The sequence below is a fragment of the Daphnia pulex genome, chromosome 7 (assembly GCF_021134715.1).
Source record: "Daphnia pulex isolate KAP4 chromosome 7, ASM2113471v1".
NCBI lineage: Eukaryota > Metazoa > Arthropoda > Branchiopoda > Diplostraca > Daphniidae > Daphnia > Daphnia pulex.
Genome location: NC_060023.1, coordinates 10,233,530 through 10,251,007, shown reverse-complemented (window position 1 = coordinate 10,251,007; position 17,478 = coordinate 10,233,530). Strand labels below are relative to the sequence as shown.

The 17,478-nt window shown below is 45.0% G+C and overlaps 1 protein-coding gene across 19 annotated transcripts; it reads left to right on the top strand.

Annotated features, from left to right (window-relative positions):
* Nucleotides 1-414: 414 nt before the first annotated feature.
* On the top strand, nt 415-16,758 carry LOC124198697 (protein phosphatase 1 regulatory subunit 12A-like). Of its 19 annotated transcripts, none has more exons than XM_046594683.1 (20): nt 415-1,080; nt 1,157-1,287; nt 1,356-1,474; nt 1,544-1,857; nt 1,935-2,080; nt 2,173-2,422; nt 2,493-2,652; nt 2,716-2,974; nt 3,165-3,401; nt 3,595-3,693; nt 3,930-4,022; nt 4,494-4,647; nt 4,775-4,888; nt 5,067-5,196; nt 5,330-5,439; nt 6,123-6,200; nt 11,451-11,663; nt 11,797-11,904; nt 12,043-12,132; nt 12,729-12,929. In XM_046594683.1, exons 1-20 carry the CDS (start codon nt 838-840, stop codon nt 12,927-12,929), a joined length of 3,249 nt encoding a protein of 1,082 aa, XP_046450639.1. In that variant the 5' UTR covers nt 415-837. The 19 variants fall into 19 exon arrangements, with proteins under 19 accessions (XP_046450639.1, XP_046450647.1, XP_046450641.1 ...); XM_046594685.1 differs by lacking the exon at nt 12,729-12,929 and adding an exon at nt 13,850-16,758 and having other exon boundaries at nt 416-1,080; XM_046594686.1 differs by lacking the exon at nt 4,775-4,888 and having other exon boundaries at nt 416-1,080.
* Nucleotides 16,759-17,478: the final 720 nt, after the last annotated feature.

Genomic DNA, 17,478 nt, shown 5'->3' with positions numbered 1-17,478 from the left:
CACGTAGCGACTTGGCAACGCTGGTGAAAGCACCAAATGTTAAGTAAAGGTGGCGAGATTATCGAAAAAATTTCCTGAATCGATAGAACTGCCGCATGGGAGGCGCTAGTTGTCCATAGTTGGGCCCTTTTATAAACATTTCGATGGAGTGAATTAAAAAATTGTATGTGTCATTCATAAATGTTTTTGTTTTATGGGAACAATTCGTCGAATTTCGGGATCCGACGAAAAGATCTCATTGTGCTAGATAAAATATTCGTAACATCTTAACATATAACACGAGAGCTCTTTAGTCTTCACCCTCTTGTGAATAGTCAGCGCCACCTGGGAGAATTTCCAGAATAGCATGATGGTAAAATCTGTGGCGAGTGTACCGTTGATTCTTAGTTCCATGGGGGAAAAGTCTAAAAATAAAAACAAAAAAAAAAAAACTGAAAAAAAGAGGCCAAGATGGCGACGTCTGCTTGAGGCAGAATCGAGTCTCTTCCCCATCTCCATCCATTCATGTGTGTCTGTGTGTTGTAACTAGACGAAACTCGTGCCAATTTGGTGGGGGCGAAATATCCAGACTGCGGTCTTCTATCAATAGAAGAAGCCGCGTAAAGGATAGTCAGATATCGCCGGCCGGGAAAGGATTTAGATACAGTGTGTGCCTTCCCCGACGTGTTTATACAATAGCAATTGGCACCTCCCGTCTTCCACTCCCTTGTGTTGTCCTGTGCCTTCTTTCGCTCTCCTCCGATCTCTGAGGAGAGTCACATTCCCTTCAAGGGATCGGAAAGTGCCCGGGTTGCATTCTACAGTGGCTTACGGTTGCGTTGAAACGCCGCCAAAAACATGGAGTCAAGAACAAATTCAGCCCTGTTTAAGAGGGCTGAACAACTGAGAAGGTGGGAGGAATCAGAGACAAACAAGGAACCTGCCTCAGCTCGTGTGGTTTCAAGGAGAATCCAATTCTCAGATGGATGTGTATTTCTCTCCGCTTGTGCTGCCGGTGACAAAGAAGAAGTACTCAAACTCATACGGCAAGGAGCTGACATAGACACCCCCAATGTTGATGGTTTAACTGCGCTGCATCAGGTCAGTTTTGTTTTGGCCCTGTCAACAAACCATTTACGCCAGTCGTCTGACTTTGAGGGTTGTTTTCTTCATACAGGCCTGCATCGATGACAATTTGGATATGGTGGAGTTTTTGGTGGAGCATGGAGCTGACATCAATCGTGGAGATCATGAAGGCTGGACTCCTCTGCACGCCACAGCCTCTTGTGGATTTTTATCAATTGCCAGGTACTTAACATGACTAGTTTTGATGCTCGCACAATGCTAAACAACAGCTGTTTGGAATTATGAATTAGGTACCTGATTGAGAACAAGTCAGATGTTGCTGCTGTAAACAATGACGGTGAACTCCCTATTGATATTGCTGAAACAGAAGCCATGGAAGAGTTGCTTGAACGAGAAACACAGTTGCGAGGTAATAACAAAAACAATAACACTTGAGCTCACTTTTCACACGACACTACTATGGATTTATGATCAACAGGCATTGACTGCGATGCTGCTAGGAGCCAAGAGGAACGACAAATGCTTGCTGACACTAGTCGGTGGCTGGAAGGAGACCCGGCATCAGCTCGACTGCTCCAGCCGCACCCTAGAACCGGCGCTACTCCGCTCCATGTCGCTTCAGCCAAAGGTTACATCCGCGTGATGAGCATGCTCGTTCAGGGCGGAGGCGAGCTGAACATTCAAGACATTGACGGCTGGACACCATTACATGCGGCTGCCCATTGGGGACAGCGTGAAGCATGTCAACTCTTGTGCGAAAACATGGCGGACATGGAGGTCCGCAATTACGTGGTACGATCCAGCACGCCAACAGTGTGGCATCTAAAACCCGAATTCTCTTCATTTATTGTGTATGTCCATTCGTTTAGGGTCAGACTTGCTTTGATGTGGCCGATCCTGACATCATCCGGTTACTGGAAGAATGCAAGAAGCGTCAGGCCATCATTTTACGAGAGCGGCCAGAAGTGTACAATAATCGAGGCAACGCAAGGAACCAGTCACCACCCAAGAGACGGTGAGATTTTTTAACGACATTCTTGCAATTGTCTCTCGCCCTGGACTGTTTGTTTATATTTCCTGCGTTTGTTTGCTTGGGACTATTGTTAGATCGTCGGTCACCCGTACCCCGCAAACGGAGAAAGCTGCCATCCAGGCTTCGTCCAAAATCACGGATAAGGTTCCCGGTGCCGTCATCATGGTCGACGAGGAAAAAGAGAACAGCAGTGGCGAACTATCCTCGCCCGTGGCCCCTCTTGCCGTCCAGGAGTCCTTTGATGAACGAGCCAAACCTGCCACAACCCCTGCCACAACCACCACATCCGTCCCGACTTCAACGAAAGATAATTCTCCTAGAGTGGTAATCGTTTCCTTGTCTAATTTCAGCTCGGATTCTGATATTAATTTTCTGGTTTTTATTTTAAAAAAAGACTTCGTCAAGCGGACCCCCTTCACGTCCACCACCTCCACCGGCCACTGATGTGGACAACCTGCCTTCGTCTCCATCACAGCAATCGGGTCAAATGATTGAAACCGAGGAGGATGTTCCTTCTTGGAGAAGACCTGGTTCTTTCCGGTCGAGGCAAGCTGGTAGGCAAACGCTCATGCAACTTGGAAATGTTTCGTGTTTTAATTTCTAATATTTTCCATCAGCCAATGCTGCCAACGGCAGTGGAACATTGAACCACACTCCGGTCAAATCGGAGCGAGAAGGATTGAACCGGTCCATCTCTCAGCCTTTAACCCCTGTAGCGGCCGTCACGTCTTCTTCCTCCGCCACCCCTCAATCTTCTTCTACCACTTCGTCCAACCTCGCCTCAACCGCCTCATCCATCTCCTCGTCCACCTCCGCCTTGTCTACCGATACGGAAGTCACACTACGGAGAGCCCATAGTTTCGAGTCCGACGAACGGTAAGGATTGTGGGTGTTTGTCTGTGCAAACAATGACTTTATTTTAACCCTTGCACCGATAATATTCCAGCACTTAACTCATTAAAACAAACGAAACCATTTGATTAACAAAAACGGGTTTTTCCATCACACATTGAACGCGCATGGTCGTGTATGTGTTTGTGTGTATGTGTCCGTGCTCGCGCCGTAGATTTTATTCGCGGCTGCTGGAACTGCGGCGACGGATCAAGGCCAATTCCTTGCCATTGCTGGCAGCCTCGTCGCTCACTCCGATCGTGAGCGGCGGCAGCAACAGCGTTGGGGAGGATGTCAATGGTGGAGGCCCCACTAGTACTAACACTATTCATTCAACCAATAACCGAAGCCGAGTCGAACAAACCCTACAACCTGACGACGACCTTGAACCAGTCGTTCTACGGGTGAAAAGGTATCACGCTGGACGGCCCAGCACCCTTGCCAAACACTCCTTTTTTTCTAACTCTTTTCACTCTCTTGATCCGCACGGTAGTTTGAGATAGAATGATGTTTGTTTATTTCTTTTCTTCTCTTCTTCAGTTCGTTATTTCGATTGAGTATACTAATTTTTTGAAATTTGTTGTCGTTTTCGTGCCATTTTGTAGTCGGTTGGGAACAGAATGCCCCGTCGAGCAGACGACAACGGCCACTTTGGTCCTATCGCAGCCCAACGTGCCGAGTTCGGCCAATCAGCCCATACGCAGGTACAATGGCAATTTGGAAAATTATTATTATCCTTTAGTTCAAACGATTACATCAAGTCCATTCCAACGTTCACCTCAAAATAAGGAGTCAATTATTGTGCCCTGCCCAATTTCATTTCTTCCTTATTTTATTTTTTTATTATTTATTTATTTTGTTTTCTTTCTTTTCTTTTGGGATCTTGTTATGGTCTTCTTATTTGTAATTTCTCTCGATGATTTCTCTCAAATACTGTTAGCCCGTCGGCCAACACGGTTGTGACCACTACAGCGACCTCATCGCTCACCAACGTCAAACTAAGTCCCGGAACAATTATCAAGAATTTCTTCAAGTTTGTGTTCTTGGATCTCTTTTTTTCTTCTTCTTCTCTTCTTCTTTGTTCTTTGACTTGTGCCCCCAAAACGATTGAAGATGATTGTTTTGTTTAACACAATTCAACCGACATACTGCATAGCCTTAAATAATGTTTTGGCTGGAACCGAAAAGCTCCTTTTAGCTCTTTAGATATGTCGTTGGATCCTGACGACAATAATCCTCTGTCTGCCTGCGAACAAAAACACAACGTTGAATTAAGTCCTTAATCCCCCCTTGTTGTCCTCTTTAACGGAATGGACACAGCGACTGAACATTTTCGTGTATTAATCCGCGCGTGTGTTGTGTTTGTGCTGTGATGGAAACGCGAAGGGCTCGGCTTGATTGGCCCTTTTTGTGTTGTGTCGATTTTTGGATGTTTGTTTTTTGGGTGGGGAAAATGCTCATGTCTGACAGCTTTGATTAAGAAATTGTTTTCTGTGATGATTAGGTCATTTGTTCCTCCAGTACGCGACGAAGAGTCAGAGACGCAGCGAAAGGCACACGCCAAGCGGGTCCGTGAAACCAGGCGTTCCACGCAGGGCGTCACGCTGGAAGAGGTCAAAACGGCCGAACAGCTAGCCAAGAAGAAACAGGCCGAAACCGTAAGTTGTCCCTCATCCTCTTTCTTAACACCAAACATTGCAGGAGTTGAATCCCAGGAGTGTGTGAACTGAAATGAATCAAAGTCTGGGGGGAAACTAATCAGACTTTGCTTTGTTTGTGGGGCAGACATCAATACCTGCGTCGGTCACCCCCGATGCTACCGAATCTACCGATTCGAAATCCGAACTGGAACGGCGGCCATCCTGGAGATTGTGCATCAACGATAACAATAAGAACAAGGTTGGCTACATTATAAGGCGTGAGCTAGGGGAGGTCGGGAATTGTCTTCTGTTGATTTTGGCCGTCGATTATCCCCTTTTACAATCCAATCTCCACCGCATGGACACTTTTTTGTTTTTTACCCCAGTCGAATTTTGTTGTGTCACAAAGTTTTAATCCTTGAACAATTGTCGTCTAGTTCTCATTGGAAGATTCACGGAGTAAGAACAACGGAGGAGGCGGTGTGAATGCCTCATCGACCATCACATCAATAACGGCCGACACTGTCATCACGATCCCGCTGCGTCGCTCCAAAGCCCAGGAAGAAGGTAACAACAACAACAACAAAAAGAATGAAGCAATTCATCTTTTTTCCTGTTTTTTTTTTTTTTTTTACTTTGTCTGTCCTGTTTGCCTGACACATTTCCCGTTTCTATTTCTTGTGTCAACAAACACACACAGAAATGAAGGAGACGACAAAGGAGAATGCGGCAGCTGCTACCCCAGCAACGATCCAGCGGAGGCGCCGGCCCAAACGGCGATCGACGGGTGTCGTTCAGATCGACATGGAGGTATATTCGCAACCACACACATTTCATTCTTCTCTACTACTACTACCACTACTACTACTACCACCAACGGCATTCACACCGGCTCCTCACCTTTTTACCTTGTCGTTGTTCTTCTCCGTCAATCTTCTAATCAACAACTTCTACGTCAAAACACATTCTTTTTGGGTTTTTTTCTACCCCCTTTGGTTTCCTTGTTGTTTTCTTCTCTTTTTGGGTGTGGAATTTGTTTCTTCTCTTTCTATACTTTCGTGTGCTTTGTATCTCGATATGGAGAAGAGCTAGTTCTTATAGTTCGCTCCAGTTTGTTGCGTGTGTATGTCTCTGTGCGCTTGGGCCAAAAGGCGCGTCCCAACTAACAACGGGCGGATTCCAATTTTGTCTTGTTCTCTCCTACTATTACCCCGACTTTCCTTCCTACTTTGAAACAACACACTGTGGGTTCTTCTGTTGGTTTCTCATTTCATCGTCTTTTTTTCCTAATCTGATATCGAATCTCGGAATTCAATTTTTTGGTTTCTTTTTTCTTCATTTCAATTGACCTTGCCATTTTTCGTTGTGTTTATTATTTATTACTTTTTTTTTCACATTTTCCATCCACATTACGACACGCCCTGATTGTTTTTTTTTTGTTTTCTCATTCTGGTTTTTTGTTGTTGTTGTTGTTTTCAACCTGGACGCAATAGGATTTCGACCCTTCCGGCAAAGACAACACCTCCTCATCACAGACGGGCGACAGCGAACCTCATTCGGATGATTCAGAGGTGAGATCTCATCGTCATATTGGATGTTGTCGTCACTATCGTCGTTTTCTAAATCGAGAAAAAGAATTATTGTAGGTGTGCGCACACCCGACACACACGGGAGTAAGAAGGAGCCGTGCGTGTGTATATATACAGAAATGTTGTCCCGTGTGTGTTGTTTGGAGTTCCAGTTCGGGTTGGAGAGTGTGTGGGTGGGTGAGGGGGGAGAAGAAATTTTCATTTTCTTCTTCTTTTTCCCCACCAACTTTTTTCTTGTTTTTTTGGCACCGGTCTTTTTAAAAATAGACCGGGCGTTGGCATGGCGTTGTGGCCAGCTTCTTCTTTCGTCTTCTTCTTTTTCGTTTTTTTAATTTAAAGGGAGGGGACGGACGTTGAGTTGAGTTGGGGGGATGGGTGGGGGGGATTGGTTTGTTTTCTGGCTGAGGAGGAAGACATGGGAGAGCAGATGACGCCATACCTTTGGCTGACACACATCTGGAGCCTGTTTGTGTTGCCGGCTACATCTCCTTTTTCCAACCCTCGTCCGCCTAGCACCTTTTTTTCATTTTCGGTTTTGTTTTTTCGTTTCTACCGGCGATACGTACGTCTCTCGTTCACCGTTCGAAACTCACCGACCAAAGTCTCGGGTCTCAGTCGCTCCTGGAACTCGACATCGTCCGGACTCTACACCAGTTTACTCCATCATCCCCACCATTCTTATTCACTCTCGCTCTTCCTCATTCCCTTTTACACTTTTTTGACAACTGACATATCCGGCCGGCGCAAAAATCCTTTCTATTATTTTTGATTTATTAGTGTGTGGTTTTTTTCTTCTTTTCTTGAGAGGAGAGGGGGGAAGTCGTCGTCTCATTAAAAATATTAACATTTCTTTCTTCGGAGAAATTGAAGCGAAAATATTTGTGTTGAGAAATTTCTCTGTTTGAAGCGGCCGGATAACAAAACAAAAATTTTTCAAAAAACGAAGAAAACACAAACAACACGAAAGGTAGCCCCCTCCACCCTGTTTTTTTTTTTTTACTTTTCCTGAAAAAATATCGACATCTGGTCAAGTCGATCCCGAGTCAAGGATCGGTCGTTGCGCGCGCTCTGCATTATTTTTTGAAAAGAGAAAATTTTTATTACGTCGGTTCTTTTCTTTCTTTCTTTTTTGGGATGATTTGCTCTCGTCGTGTTCTGCGCCTGTCTAGTGCGAGTGAGTCACGTGACTGGGAAGGAAGTCTCGCGTTTCCCCCGTTTGATCGTGTGCGTGCGTGTGTGTGCGCGTGTTCTCTCTGCGGGAAGGGAAAAGTTCTGGAGAAGAGAAGAGGGGAGAGAAAGAGGGTCGATGGGTTGGGAAAGGGAGAGTCAGCTGTTATGGTGGTGTATTGCTGGTAGGGATGGATCGATCCGCGTCCTCTTTTGCCTTCGCTCCGTGAGTTGCTTACGTTCGCTAGAGTGCCAGTCGCGGCCACGACCTCTGCCCGTCTTGCCGCCTCGACGAGTGACTCGTCTTTTCCTCCCTGATCGCCCGTCTTCTCCTCGTTGTTGTTGTTGCCGTCGTCATCATCTCGTTGTTCTCTTTGTTGTGACGTTTTTTGCATCATGGAACAACTTTCGGCTCCTTTGGTGTCGTCCAGCGAAGTGGACGGCGGTGGCGGTGGCGGGGGTGGAATGCGCAATCACGCAGTGAAGCCGGTGATTCCGCCCAAGCCCGAGGGCTACGGTACGCTGGGAAGGGCCAGCAGCCGGGATCATCACAAAAGCGAAAATGGATCGGCCATGGTCGAGCAGAACCGCCTCTCGTATTCGTCGCAAAGGCCCAAATCCACCGAGATGCTGACAGAGTTCCAGATCCCGGCAGCTGCTGCTGCCGCCATGGCCGCCACCATGGCCACCACTGGCACGGCCAATCCGCCATCGTCGACAGCCACCAACTCGAATCCGGCGACGCGCCAGTCGCCACGATCTCCGCGCTCCAAACCGCCCGCCCCTCCCGTGCCAAACAGCCCCCGTCCCCTGCCGCATCAGTTCTCGTTGGCCGATAGCCAAGGATCTGTTTTGGCCGACCTCACTCTGGATTGTCCCTGTCCTCTGCTCACTCAACAGACAGGAGGAGGAGCAGGCGGTGGTAGTAGCAGCAGTAGCAGTGGTTCCGCGATCCTCGCCGGAGGATCCAAACATCAGTCCGCATACGAACCGCAGCTGTCGGTCTGGAATCCACTGATTGAGCCGCCGCAATTGTTCCAATCGGCCATGGATCTTGATTTGTCATTTGATTCCGGCAATATCGATCCAGACCCTTCGGACCATCAGCCGCAGCAGCAGCCGCCGCACCATCAGCCAGTGATCATCAAGCCGGCTCCTCCGCCTCCCTTGTCATCCATGTCATTCCAATCGGTCCAGCAGTTTTACCCGGAGCCGATGAAACCCACCAAGGTCGAACCACCCCGATTGCCCAGTGTCCCGCCCGTCTCTTCCAGTCTCACCTTGAATCTCAGCATGGACCCCCTGTCCTCGTCGAGATCCATTTCCAAAACGGAGCCCGTCAAGCCCGTCATGCCCATGGCCAACGACTTGAACAAGATGATGATGTCAAAACTTGACCACCAGAGTGGCGGCGGCGGTGGCGCCCATCATTCGTCTTCCTCCTCGTCGTCGTCAGCTTCTTCCGGTGGGATCAGTGCTCCTCCGTCTGTTCACTCGGCCATGCAGCGAGTGGAACCGCGAGTGACGAGTGATTTGGTCAAATTGGAATCGAACAGCATGACGATGACGACGGGCCGGCTCACGGCCGATCCTTTGGCGCAATCGTCAACTTCCTCTTCGGTGGACACGTCGTCAGGAGCGGCCAGCTCCAAGCCGAGTCGAGTGCTTCCTCTCAAGCCGTTCCCCGATTCCAGTCTGTCACACAACAAGGCCAGTAGTGTCGGGTGTCAATCGCTGGAATCGATCCAGTCGAATCCTTCGACGATCGATACGACTGATTCACCGCATTCATTACTGGCTCCCAACGAGTCGATTACCGCCCGCAATGCCCTCAACAGCGAACTGCACAGCCGGGCGGCAGCCTCGTCGTCCCAGCCGCAACAACAACAGCCCAATGGATTGGGACGGCCCACGGATTCGACTGATCAGGCTTCGGCGGCGGCGGCAGTCACGTCCAAACACAACACGTCGTCTTCTTCGTCGTCCTCATCGGCGGCTGCGGCGGCCTCGGCCCCGCTATCTACGCCGCTCCTCTTGCCGGCTCCTCATCCACCTCCTCCGCCGCCACCTTCGTCTTACATGACGATCGATATCGATCCATCCGGCTCGTCTGCCGCCGCCTCTGCCGCCGCTGCCGCCACTGGTAGTTCCTCGACGGGCAGCGGCGGCGGCGGCGGCGGTGGCGATTCATCCGGGGAAAAAGTGGTGGACTTTTACCCGCCCAACTCGTTCCGTCCCTACTCGTTCCACAGCGAGTGCTGGCGCAAAGAGATTCCCGAAGACGAGACCAAATGGCAAATGTACAAGCGCCGCTTCAGCGAATTTGTTTTCAATTTCGTCGCTTGCTGCATCCGATGCATCGGTCCCGTTTGATGGATGACGATGACTCATCTCTCTATTGACTCATCTTTTCTCTCTCTCTCTCTCTCTCTCTCTCTCCTTTTTAACTCAAGTTATCGTCTCGATTCATCCGACATTCATTCGTCGATTGTGTTCTCGTCCCCCTTGAAAAATAACGAACGCAAACAGAAAAGAAAAGAAAACAAAAAAAGAATGATTAGTTTTTCAAATCAAATAGAAAGAAGAAAGCATTTTTTTATTTTTTTTATTTTTTGGGGTGACGAATTTAAGCGCGCGACACGAGGGAAAAAAGATCCTTGACCCGGTCGGCTTCCATTTGTTCCTCTCTCTCTCTGCATTTTCCTTCCCATCTCTTTACTTTTTCAATTTAGTTTCATTTTTGGTTTCAATTTTATTTTTTCTTTCCTTTGGTCTGGAAGAAAAGAAGAAGTCAAGAAGAAGAAGAAGAAGAAGAAGAAAGACGACAGATTCGTTAGGAATCCGAAATATCTACATCAAAGAGAAAAGTTAACTTTGTCCGCCGAGTGTGGGGGTTCGGGTCCGTAAAGGAGAAAAAAAGAAGATAAAAAAGTTTCTCCAACGAAATGTATTCGAATAGTTATTCAAGTTACAAAGGCGGCCGGATACCCAGCAGTCTGAGTGGTCTTGGTTCCGGCTCATCTTACTCTTCTAGTCGCTATTCCGGAATTCGCTCGAGTAGTAGCGTTCCGTACGGCTCCTCGAGCCCGTCCTATTCGACGCCGCTGTCGTCGTCGACGTTGAGCGCTCTGGCCTTGTCGACGACCACGTCCTCGTCACGTTACGTCCCGTCGTCGAAATCGGCTTACTCGCCGGCCTCATCAGCCTCTTCCAGCCCACGGCTGTCGTCCTCTTTCTATCCGGGCGGAAGCAGCAGCAGCAGCAACAGCGGCGGTGGCAGCAGCGGTGGAGGCGGCGGTCATTTCCCGACACGTTCGCGATCCTTCAATCGCGGATCTGACGTGGGATACGGATCGTGGAGCGTAAGTGTTGCGTGCCAGCGCATGCGGATGCCGTGGCGGAGGAGGCGGAATGGAATGGAAATGTCTTTCGTTGCCCAGTGCGCGGGGGGGCGTACATGAAAGGAAAAAAAAAGGAAAATTCGACGACGACGACGACCTCCCCCACGATGTGTCACAGTAGTTTTTGAGATTTAGAGACATTTATTAAATGTGTCGTGTGTAGGGGTTTTTCTATTTTCTGGTTCGAGTCCAGAATGTGAAGATGGGAAATGTAAGTTGGCTGCCTTGCGGTGGTAGTGATACACACACCATCTTGATCTAGGAAACATATTTCCCCACTATTTTTTCTCGGTGGCTGTTTGTGTGGTGGGGGTTTGCGAGAGTCTCAGAAGTGAGGGGGGGATGTCCCGAAATAAACCCTGGTGGACTTGGGGGTCGCAATTCTTTGGCCGCCTGTTCACTTTTGGCGGCTGTTGGTTTCAATTTCACGTGGCCTCCTTTTCTCTCTCTTTTTTTTTTTTAAATACTTTTTTCGGGGTTCCACGTCATCATCTTTTTCCTCTTAATATCTCTTTCTCGGTTATCACAGATGTCACCGTCTTTCTTGTTTTTCGGACAAAGATGGCACTTTTCTTTTTTCGCGAAAGCAGAAAGGAGAAGATGACCAACAATCGATTGATTTATTTTCCTTTTTTAACGTTTTTGTTATTTGTTGTATTGGCAGTCGTTGTCGGATCGAGGGAGCAGTTCACGTCAAGTCTCCCGACCGTCTTCACTCGGCTCGTCCATCAGCGATGTGCGCGACGAAGCGCCGGCCGCCAACACTCAACCGTCGACGCCCATCACGACCCAGCAACAACAGCCCACCATGGCAGCGGCAGCGGCCGCCGTCGCTTCCGGCGCCATGACTCCCAACGGCGACATTGATTACAAAAAAGTAAACAAGACGAGAGAGAGAGAGAGAAAAAATCATCAACCTCAAAGAGAAAGAAAAACAAAACTAACTTGATCGAATCAAATGCTATTTACCAACGTATTTATTTATTTATTTATTGTGACGTCAATTCCAGTTATGGGAGGAGAGCCAAGTGGAGAACGAACGGCTGCGCGATCGATTGCGGTCCACGCACGAAGAGTTGGCCAAATGCAAGGATCAGCTGGACAACGCCTTTCAAGTGGTAAGTCCCGGCTTTACGACCGTACGAACACACACACGCAATGCGTTGAATAAATCATGCAACATCATAGGAAAAAAAAATAACTTTTAAGTAAAAATAAAAATATGTTTTTGTCGCCCCGTGTGTGTGTGTGAGCAGAGTAATGCACGCAACGCCATGACGGAGGCGGAGAAACGCGAACGCCGAGCCCTCGAGCGGAAGCTCTCCGAGATGGAAGAAGAGCTCAAAGTGAGTAACTATTGATTTCTACATTTTTTTTCTATTCCAGATATTTGTTTCCTTTTTGTGAGATGGATAAGAAAAGGATTTTGTTGGATTTGGATATTTTTTCAAAAGGGGGGAATCTTTTGACTTGTTTATTTTTTGTTATTCACATCATTTCTCGATTCTTTTTTATTTTCCGCCTCCAACGAAATATGCAAAGCTTTTTATTCAGATTTCACCCCCCACCATACTTTGATACAAATCTAGCACATGTAGGCGAGAATTTCTTATTTCTTTTTGAGACACAAAAGAGTTCGTGTGCCTGCGTGTTCCGTGTCTTCTTCTTCTTCTTCTTGTGTGCCAGTGTGTTTACGTGTAACGCGAAGCCGGTCTTCTTCTTCTTCTTTTTTACTTATTGTAATTTTCTTGGCACCGCGTTTGGATTGTAACACAATCCCATCTCTTTTTTTTCACTCTCGCTGATTTCTCTACATTTCCTCCACGACATGTCCCCCCCCCCCTCCCTGTGAAGGAACGGGAAACGGTTGCTGTCACCACACATTTCACGTTCTTTTGTTGTTTCTTTTTGGGGGATTTTTTTTTTCTTCTTTTTTTTTTAGCAATTGCAAAAATTGAAGGCCGAAAATGAGAAGCTGAAGGCGGAGAATCGGGCCCTGACGCGGGTCGTTTCCAAATTGACGGCCAACGCCGCTCTGGCATCCACTTCTTCTTCTTCCTCCTCTAACTCCTCCTCCCCTTATTACTCGCCCTCCGCCAATTCTGCCAATTCGTCTTCTTCGTCGTACATCGGCGGCAAATAGGTACACGGAACGCTCTCCTCCTCACCATTCACGCACGAAACAATACCCCCAACCCCTACCCGAAAAATCAAAAGAGAATGGGAACGCAAATATCATGAGCTCCTCCTCCCTCCTCCAGCTCTCTCCCTCAATCCCTCCCGTATGGTTTAACTTTCCTTATTTTTAATTACACACCTCAAACACATACGGACAGATTGTGTGTGTGTGTGTGTGTGTGTAGCGAAAATAAAAAAGAAGAAGCCTCGGTCCAAAGTTTTTTTCTTGGCTAGAGGCCTCGGCGTCTCCTCCTTCATTGTGTTTCTTTAATCCAAACTTGTGCACGTAATCATCTGGGCGATACGTTTTGGCCAGTTGCGAGAACTCCTCCTCCTCCTCTTCCACCTTGGCTGAAAGTTGCACTAACTTTTTTTCGCCGTTTAGAGTTGAAAACGGCATTCTTTAGATTTAGTTTCTAAAAAAATATTAATCCATCTCCATCCATCCATTCATCCGCTCGTGTTTCGCCCTCCCTGTATGGCCATGTCCGTGTGCTGTCTGTGTGTGTGTGGATTCGTCATCATAATCATAAAACAGCCATCAACATAAATCATCGCGCTTATGCAACACCGTATTCCTCCTCCACCACCCAATTCCTGGAGGGGTTTTTTTGTTTTTCGTTTAACCATTATTTTATTCGCATGGGAACTCGATTTCAACAGCTGATGAGAGACAGATGTCAGCAAAAAAAAGCACGTTATTTGTTTTTTGTGTCATGTTTATCGCCCTTTTTTTTAGTTTAGTTTAACGTCGTCGTATATATTTCCATTCGTTGTCGATATCCATCTTTTTTTTTGGTTTTCTAGCCAGTCTTTTTTGTTTTGCCATTATTTACATTTTTAACGTATTCTTATTTATTAAATTTTTTCTTTTCTCTCCCGCAGGAATCCCAAAAGATGGTGGAGCTGCTCCGTTCGGACATTGGCAAGATGCGCGACGAGAATGGAGCACTCATCCGCGTCATCAGCAAACTCTCCAAGTAAAAAACAAAAACAAAAAAACAAAAAAATAAGAAAAGAAAAAAAGCGAACGAAGCTATAAAAAAAGAAAGTTGAGGGTGAGAGAGAGAGAGAGAGAGAAAGAGAGAAAGAGAGCCAATTCACACGTACATTTAAAAACAACAACCAAACGAAAACAAAAAGAACAATGTTATTATTATTACCAACGATTTTGGATATCGTCCAAAAATCGGACGCTCACACACCAAAACGACTCGCCGAGCGCTCATCAAATCTAACCTCTTCCTTTTTTCCCCCCTCTCAAAAACCATTATCCTAAGAGGTGATATTTGTTTGAATCCTTTGATTAAAATTTTCTTCCCGACTGCGTTACCTACTCCTCGATGTGCAAGAAAAAAAAATTCAACAGTAACATGTTTCTATTTGGGTTCAGTTGGGACGGGAGATCACATTTTTTTTCGGAGGTCAAAGATGATTGTTGTCGGGTCCGCCTTCATTCAAAATTCCCAAAATAACTGAAATCGTAATTTAAAAAATATTAAATTTAGTAAATAATAATAATTGATAGTATACTACCGGATTCATTTTTCTTTTGCTTCCCCCCTACCCCACACTTTTTGAATTGGAGATGAACAAGATAACAGTTCTCTTGCGTGTTAAACATTTACGGCCGTGATCAAAGCAAATCTTGAATTTTGCAAAAAATTTAAAAACAAAAATACTGTAAAAGTTAGAGAGAAAGGGAGAAGGGAATGATTAAGTACGCGTTACCAGTATCTTTTTAAACTCAAAACACTTTTTGGAGAAAACAAAAAACAAATCGATCAATAAAAATACATTCGCAATTGAATGGATTCAAAAGAAAATTATTGTGTTCCGAATTCGAATTCTTTTCAAGACTGTCATTTTCAAATTTCCCTCCTTTTTTTCTCTCTCTCTTTCAATTGGAAATGGATCTGCCCCCGCCATCGTTTTCGATGTCGGAAAAAATGTAAGAAAGTTGTAACTTTAAATTTTCAACCTGCGACACTATCGGTATATTATACTACATAATAATATTGTCATGTTGTGACATGTTTTGGGAATTTGTTTGTCGTCATTTTTTGGAATGGGGGGGGGGGGAATTTTGAAGGGGGAAAGTTTATTTCCGGCTCGGCGATCCAATCCGATCCGATTGTGACGTAAAACAAAAATCTTTCTCTCACTCAACTAACTCTCTTATACCCTCCCCACTCCCCCTACTTGTACATCATATACGAAAGCCAACAACACAAGAAAATCTTTGAAAAGAAAAGAATGTTTCGTGATTTAGAAATTGTTTTTTTAGAGGTCGGAAGGCTGTGAAAAGGGTGGGGCAGCAGAGGCCGAGAAGTTGATGACGTATTTATTCGACTTTACTGGCTTAAATTAAATCTGTCGTTTTCCTCTTTTTCTTTTTTTTTTTTCTTTGTTGAATTATCTATTTTTCCTCTTTATTCTCAATTTTGGGTTTGTTCGTTTTGATGATATTTTTTTCGATTGATGATTTACACTAATTGTGGAGGGGGGTTTGGAAATTGGGAGGAGAGAGGCATCGAGTACATTTTTTTTTGGCTTTTCTATTTGGGTTGGATTTTTCAGCCTTGCGTCAGAGAGGGAAATTTCAATTTAAAAAAAAAAGGTGCCTTATGGTCGCATTCACAATTGTGTCATCGGTTTAACTAACTTAGATTCTCCATTAAAAAGAAAACTCTCAAAAACTCTGAAGTTTTATCATTATTCTAAAATTTCCACACTGGATATTTTGGGGGGCGTGTGAAACATTTTTGGCGACGATTTTAGATAAACTAAATTCTCTCTCACTCTCTTCCACCCTAAGCCCCGTCTCCTCCTTTTTTTTGAATTCCTCTCTCTCTGGTTGGATATTGATAGTTTTGTTTGTATTTTTAATTTGCTGCTGCTGCTTTTTTCACGTACACACTTTTTGTTGTTGTTGCCCCCCCCCCCCTCTCTCCCCCCCAGGACGTCCGCACACTACTCACTCACGCCCCTCACCCCAAAAATGTGTCACCTCTTTTTGGTAGCGTTGACTATACTCTATGAAAAAAAGAAGTAAATAATTGATGATGATGCAAAGAAAACAAAAAAAAAAAAAAAAAAAAACATAAAAACAAAATTTTAAGAAATCCCCTTTAAAAAAATGTAATTTTTTTTTTCGAAACCTGAAGGATATTTCAATCACAAGGTAAAAACCAACAAAAAATTGTTGAAACTCTTTTGGAAGAAAAAAAAATAATTGAGAGCCCAATTGCGTTTTGATTGTACATTTTTTGACCTAACTTCCTCCTGCCCCGCCCACAATTAGCCCCGCTCCTTGCCCCCCTCTCCCTCTTGACTCCCGACTTGATAAATAACGGAAAAAAATGTGTTGTTTTTTTTCCTCCTTTCAATCTTGTATTTCGCTTATCTTATTTGAAATTATAATTAAGCTTATTCTCCCTCCCCCCACTCCCGATACACACACTATATTACCCTATTTTCCCCACTGTCTAAACTAAATCTTTATCTCTCTCTCTATTCTCTCCAGTTGTGTCCTAGTCGCGTTGATTCTCTCGCCAGTTTCTACCGATTCGTTGAATTATAATCCAATTAATAACGAAACTTTTTTTTCTGACGTCTTATAATTCTCATTCTCCCCCCTCCCACTCACTTTTTACACACACACACACCAACACACACACTCCAACCCTCCCCAGTTTGCCTCTCGTGACAATTTTCTCTGTTTGTTTGTTGTGTTCGTGTATTATTCATTAGCTTCCACATGATTACGATGATATAGATGAGAGAGAGAGAGACGAGTTTGATTAATTATTCTTTTTTATTTCGCAGTGAATTTATTTACCTGTAGTGTCTCTCTTTTTCTCACGCTCTAAAGATTCCCCTTCTCTCCTAATCAAATAACTGTCTTTTTTTTATTAACGAGAGAGAACGACATAACAAACAAACAAGCAAACAATTTATATACACAAGTCGATTGATTTTTTAACAAAGAGATAACCCACAAGAAAACCACCCCAACTCGATCCTCGAAAATGACGAATTTCCCGTGAGTGAATGATGAAACTTTTTTTTTTATCTTTCAATTTTCCCCCTCGTTTTGCATAACTTTTTTCTATCCTCCTCCCCCCTTGACGTTGTTATTATAACTTTTGTCATCACATACACACCGCCTCCTCCTCCTCCCGAAGAAGAAGAAGAAGAAGAAAGAAAAGAATAACAAATGAAACAAAGAATGAAAATCAAGCAAATAAGAAAAAGAAAAAAAGATGATAATAAAGCCATGATATTTGAAATGATTTCAAACCAACAAAACCTACGAAAATAAAAAAAGAGGAAAATAAAAAATCAAGAAATTTGAAAATACAACTGGAGTGTTCAGTTGAATGTTTTTATCGTGTACTGAAAAGAAAAAAATAATGAACGTTTTACTCAACAAAAAAATTTTGATTTGAGGTTCCTTTTTAAAATTAACCCTTTTTTTGGTGTGTGTGTCTTTCACGGTTCAGGAGGCTATC

Coding starts and splice junctions, on each gene's coding strand:
- LOC124198697 (XM_046594683.1), top strand. CDS start 838: ATGGAGTCAAGAACAAATTCAGCCCTGTTTAAGAGGGCTGAACAACTG. Junction 5,440..6,122: donor TCGTTCAGATCGACATGGAG/GTATATTCGCAA, acceptor TGGACGCAATAG/GATTTCGACCCTTCCGGCAA. Junction 12,133..12,728: donor AGATGGAAGAAGAGCTCAAA/GTGAGTAACTAT, acceptor TTTTTTTTTTAG/CAATTGCAAAAATTGAAGGC.